The 5,808-nt window shown below is 36.1% G+C and overlaps 1 protein-coding gene across 1 annotated transcript; it reads right to left on the reverse strand.

Annotated features, from left to right (window-relative positions):
* Positions 1-4,161: 4,161 nt before the first annotated feature.
* On the reverse strand, positions 4,162-5,358 carry LOC137645076 (uncharacterized). The gene is made up of 4 exons (XM_068377928.1): positions 5,295-5,358; positions 4,884-5,028; positions 4,565-4,684; positions 4,162-4,371 (listed from the first exon to the last, which is right to left on the reverse strand). Exons 1-4 carry the CDS (start codon positions 5,336-5,338, stop codon positions 4,261-4,263), a joined length of 420 nt encoding a protein of 139 aa, XP_068234029.1. The 5' UTR covers positions 5,339-5,358; the 3' UTR covers positions 4,162-4,260.
* Between the last annotated feature and the right edge of the window lie 450 nt (positions 5,359-5,808).

The raw sequence follows: 5,808 nt of genomic DNA on the forward strand, positions 1-5,808 counted from the left end.
TATAAAACCTCATTTCTCGAGTAGTTGTAAGAAGTGCTAAATGATCCTCAAGGATCCCAGCAGTTGGCCTAAATGTTTAATTCATGTATACTACTGTAGTGGCACTACTGCTACAGTAGTATTACTACGCTAGCACAGATACCCCACCCACATTTATGTATCGTTCCGCCATTCATAAAGTCTTTGTCATGTTATTTTTCACTGTGCAATAAGCCATGGCCTCCTCAGAAATTAAGTTTAATATTAGATGATAGGTTATTTCATAAAGTTGACAAATTATGGCAACTGGGTATGTTATTGCCGTTGATGAAGCTAAAGATAAAGTATGGTATCATTCCTTCATTGCATTATCATCTTTACTACTATTTGTTTGCTACATGTAGTAATTATTTTAAAGGATAAATTAATTATGTTCACTTTACTTCTATAAATTCCCATTAGATGTACAAATAAAACTCCTAAAACTATTCATGATTTATTTACAAAATGCAGTCATGCCCAAAACATAGCCAACACGGTCGTACGGCCTAAGAAGAAGAAAAGAAATTATATCGGATAATCCGTTGGTCTGGTGGAGATTTTAGCACAAAAATCTTATTTTAACCAAAATAGTTATATAAAGACTGTTTACATACAATCTCTCTCTTTCTCTCTCTCTTGGTGGCATAGTGAATAGTTAATGGAAATGTTCAAAAGCCTGAATGACATTACAAGTATTATAATCATGTTACGCTAGGTACAAATCAGACCATAAACATTGGATTTAAACTAGAAACTGGATAATTACCTATTCAGGCTATAGTAAATATGGCCACGGGCTTTCTCTTGACTGTATAAAGTTGCAAGTCGTAAGACAAATGCAGTTTTGCAACCACGGGGGCAATTCCAGATCCTGTTAGCCATTCTTGAATGTTATTGGTTTCAGAGTCGATGGAAGAAGGTGAATGGGTGTCTGGTGGATGGGCGGGACAAAATTTTGTCCAAAGCTGTTTACATTGCTTACGTAATGAATGTTTTCGACTCTTGGCTCGTTATCACTGGCCATGGCGTCGGCTAGATCATTTTTACTCTATAAAAATTCAAACTATTGGGTTTAGGTTATTGATAATGCTGACAAAATTTGTGTGTGGTTGTAAAATATACATATGTCAACTTTCAGCTACATCCGATGCTTTGTTAAGAAGCAAAGTCCAAAAAACCGTGTTACAGAGGCCCTGAATCTTATAGTAGGAAGCTACCCTATAGGAACTTCCATCAGGACGACATGGCTTGAGCCCAAAATATCCAGTTTATAGCCCGAAGGCAGGTACTCGGGATGGGAAAGAATAAGGAAAAAGGGAGAAAGAGAAGTACAGAAGAAGAATAAAAGAGAGGGGCAGACCCTCTTACGATGTTAGATAGGATTAGTAGCAGTTTGAAAAAGAAAAGACAGGCGGGGAGAGGAAGGGTTTTTAGGTTCTATGTCTAGCCCTGTTGCAGGAGTATGTCTGTCTGACACCTATTTTTATGGTTAAAGAAAGGTATGATTGTGAAAAAATTATGATGCTTTAATGAAATATCAACTTAACTGTTGAAATGATATTTAATAATTTTATTTTTTCATTTATTATTTTTAAATCAGATGCTATATATCTGGGCCTGGGAGGATCACAATTGATCTTAGGCTCCAGTCTCCTCCACCAATTATGATTACGAGCATGTTCGATAGTGAGATTTCTGGTTAGGGTGCAAAGGTCGTCATCGTCTATAGCAAGTTTGTCCCAAGTTTTCTGGCCAAGCCTGTGGAACCTGACATTGAGAGGTTCTAACTTAGAAAGCTGATGTAATTCACGGATTTTATTGTAATAGGGAGGGCTCTCTTTGTAGACTCGCCTCAAAGCCCTATTTTGTATTGCCTGCATTTTATTTAGTGAAGTTTTTCTAAGTGCTCCAAATATTATAGTGGGGTATTCTAATTGAGGTCTAACTAATGATTTATTTAAGCGAAGTTGGGTTTTGGTTGACTGATTTTGAAACCGTTTTAATTTATTAAGAGTTACCCTTAAAGCAGTTATTCTCGCCCCAAAAAAGTATTGTTAAAGCCAAGCTAAAATAGAATAGACAATGATGAAAAGAAAACTAGTATGGTAATTTGATTCTTTAGGTGTAATAAATATTGTAAGTCTTACTTTGCATCATCTTAAAACATATTATTATCATCATCATCATCATCATCATCATCATCATCATTATTATTATTATTATTATTATTATTATTATTATTATTTTTTTTTTTGTATTATTATTTCTTGCTAAGCTACAAGCCTAGTTGGAAAAGCAGGATAATATAAGCCCAAGGTCCCCAACAAGGAAAATAGTCCAGTGAGGAAAGGAAACGAGGTAAAATAAAATATTGTAAGAATAGTAACAACGTTAAAATAAATATTTCCTATATAAAAATAGTAGTCTTTTTGCCTTAGACGATCACTTTTGGTAAACCCCATGCCATGGCCACTCAGTTTAACGACCTTCCCCTGGGAAATTGTTTGCCATGGGCGATCACCCTTGGGAATCGCATGCCACTGCGAATCAGTTTGTGAGTGGGTTTTAAATGTCTGGTTTGTTTACAAATAAATGGTATTAAAGCTTGAATAATCTCAGATTATAGAGTCACCAATCACTTCGTTATTTAAAAATCAAACATAAATGATTAATTCAATCGCTATCTTTTCGTAATCAAATATTGTGAAAGATCAAGGAGGTAACGGATACAAAAGAACAGGGAAAAATGGTCATATCACGACTGAACTAAGCATTCATTAACTGTATTCTCTCCTGAAATCCCAGTTTTAACTAGTACCAATCAGGAAACATCACTAAAATAATATGTCTAATGATGGGGGTGGGGGGGGGACGGCTTAATTTCTATCTATTCAAACTTAGCGGGTTGTTTTAATAATCCATTCATTCACACATTGCTTACTTGAATCTTCAAAAAGTAATATCGCGTTTCTTCTTCGACACTTTTGAACCAGTGGGATACGGAGTTGAATCCTGTTAATTTTCAAAAAGACAATCTAAATTTCCATTTGAATTAGGCATAATACCAAACGGAAGGATCCTAGTGGTAAAGAGTCCTTCAAATGACCCACAACTTGAGCAGTTCAGTAAGGGAAGAGGAGAAGAGGTAGAGAGGAATGACCAATTCTTTCCATATTCTCTTCTCTCCTCATGCACCTGGCAAGACTGGGATTACGATATAATTCTTCTTCGCTTAAGGGGCCAATTACCGAATTGTAATTGTTCATTGGTTACTTTCCTCTAGGTAAGGGTAAAAGAGACACTTAGCCATGGTAAGCAGCTCTTCTGGGCGATGGGGTCTCCAAACTCAAAACATTGTTCTCTAGTCTTGGGTAGTGCCATAGCCTCTGTACCATGATCTTGGTGTACACTCGGGCTCAATATTCTATCTTATTTCTTTTCCTCTTGTTTTTATAAGTTTTTATAGTAACTCTCCATTCAACATGACATTCTATCTAGCACCACCCTATCTTCTCGTGCATCTCATAACCTTATTTTTACCCACACTAACTTGCAACTTCCCTCTCTCACATACCCTTCCAAACTCCATCACTATTTGACACAGCTTCTCTGAGTCCGCAACCAGTACAGTATCATACGCAAACAACAACCGATTCACTTCCCACTCATTATCACTCATCTATCAACTTCAATCCTTGACCAAGCTGTGCATTCACCTCTCTTACAGCTCCTTTAACAATCAAATTGAACAACAATCCATTAGGTCTTTTTCTTTGGAGATACCTCCGTCAAATCTTAACTTGTATTTTCTATTACATTTCTTGAGGTGTATGGACTTATTCATAAATTGATTTTTAAACATTTACCATTGATGATTTTCTTTAGCTATTGCCTCATCCTAGAGAGTGGAAAAATTACAATATCTTGTCACATCATGTCAGGTTTTCCTTCAATGTTGCGGTGTTTTTATCATTAAGCGAGTTCTTTCATTTGTATGAGCAAATCAGACTTTTAAGGATCCTAAAATAATACCAGTTTTGCCTTTGTTATTTATTATTTTATTCTCAGATAATGGCATTACATAAAGTGTAGTAAATTAAGATAGGATATTACTTCACGTAAAGAGCTGGAGAGCAGGAATGATGTCATCTCCTTCAGAGATTTTCTGATCTCACTGTTGCTCCAAGCCAAGTTCTCTGAGGATTAATCGACCCAAGGAATTCTAATCGGCCCATCTTTTTAATAATTGAGGCAGTGCTCTTGTACACCTTCTCTACAGCAAAGCATGTCAGGAGAGGCTAGACCTGTGTACTCCCAGGGGCCACCGCATACCTCGTAATAACCATAGACCTGGAATTCAGTATTTGTTATACGTTAGACAAAGGAGGAGAGAAGAGTATTATCACCAGACACACACTGAAGAAAAGGGTTTGGTTGGACATGGCATTTTAACTGGATGAACAATAAAGATGCTGAAAATCTTTTAAATGAAATCATGGGGTTATATTTGAATATAGTCTTCAAAGGATATGTAAAAACTTACCCGGTGATTATGAACGCCACTATAATCGATTCCTGTCAGATTCTCGCAAATAAGCTGTCCTACTGTCTTACCCTCAGGGGTCATAGCCCACAGGTCACCGTAGTGGCTGAATTCGTCAAGCTAAGAAGAAAAGGAGCAAATGACTATATTTGAATTCAGAATGAAACTATATATGCACTTGATATCAATAAGTACTTGAGAGAGAGAACTCTTGCTAAGTACCTCTGATGCAGAGAGAGAGAGAGAGAGAGAGAGAGAGAGAGAGAGAGAGAGAGAGAGAGAGAGAGAGAGAGAGAGAGAGAGACAAGATATGCAATACCGCTTTGATGCATTCGTTCTTGCATCTGTTATGTTGGTCGCAGTAGTCAATGGTGATTTCTGGTAACTCGTATGCCAGAGCCTGAGTGTCCCTGTACGTGAGGAAGGCCCCGCAGCGGCACCAGGCTTCTCCATTTTGAGCAGCACTTGAAATAATAAAATGGATGTTTTGAGACGAGATTTAGCAAAAATTAATTGTTGCTACGGATGAATTACATGGAGTTAAGTGTTTTACATCGTGTAAGAATCAAGAAAATTGTTGGAGATATTTCTATGCATACATACACATGCACATATATATATATATATATATATATATATATATATATATATATATATATATATATATATATATATATATATATATTATGTGTCAAGTTTTAGTTTGAACAGATTGATAATAAGTCTTTACCAAGCGGCTGCAACCAAAGCAAGTAGGACAATTGCGATCTTCATGGTGGCTCCCTGGCTGTCACGATCAGAGTGAGGATGGATGCTTCTGTGTCTCCTTTTAAAGCCAATTTATCTAAAATCGATTGCGTAATACGAATTTCATCAAGATAACGAATCGCTCTCCTGGCCACTTGAAATAAACTGTGGGAATATTTTCTATAAAGACATTGATATTACTCCCTCCCGCAATTGTCAACAGTTTCTAAAGGTTCTTGTATAACTGATTTGACGGAAAGGTTGCCCTGACAAAACTTTGTTATAAGAAAAAAGTTTTATTTTTTTGTTATAACCAATGAGACATTTTCTCCAAAAAAGAATTACACGAAATGTCGAATTTCGGTATAAGAATTTAATGAATAATTTAGTGTTCGAAATGGTTATGAATCATATGGATAAGCAGTATTGAACAATAATGAAATTTGAGGTTGAAAAGTGTCCAAAAATTGAGCTTTAAATTTTAGAAGCTGATTAAT

This window comes from Palaemon carinicauda, chromosome 8, assembly GCF_036898095.1.
Source record: "Palaemon carinicauda isolate YSFRI2023 chromosome 8, ASM3689809v2, whole genome shotgun sequence".
Taxonomy (NCBI): Eukaryota; Metazoa; Arthropoda; class Malacostraca; order Decapoda; family Palaemonidae; genus Palaemon; species Palaemon carinicauda.

Bases quoted from the DNA above. Each gene is read 5' to 3' on its own strand.
- LOC137645076 (XM_068377928.1), bottom strand. From the start codon at position 5,338: ATGAAGATCGCAATTGTCCTACTTGCTTTGGTTGCAGCCGCTTG. The intron at 4,685-4,883 runs GTATTGCATATC...TTTTCTTCTTAG, and splicing joins AGAACGAATGCATCAAAGCG to CTTGACGAATTCAGCCACTA. The intron at 4,372-4,564 runs GTAAGTTTTTAC...ACTGAATTCCAG, and splicing joins GTGGCGTTCATAATCACCGG to GTCTATGGTTATTACGAGGT.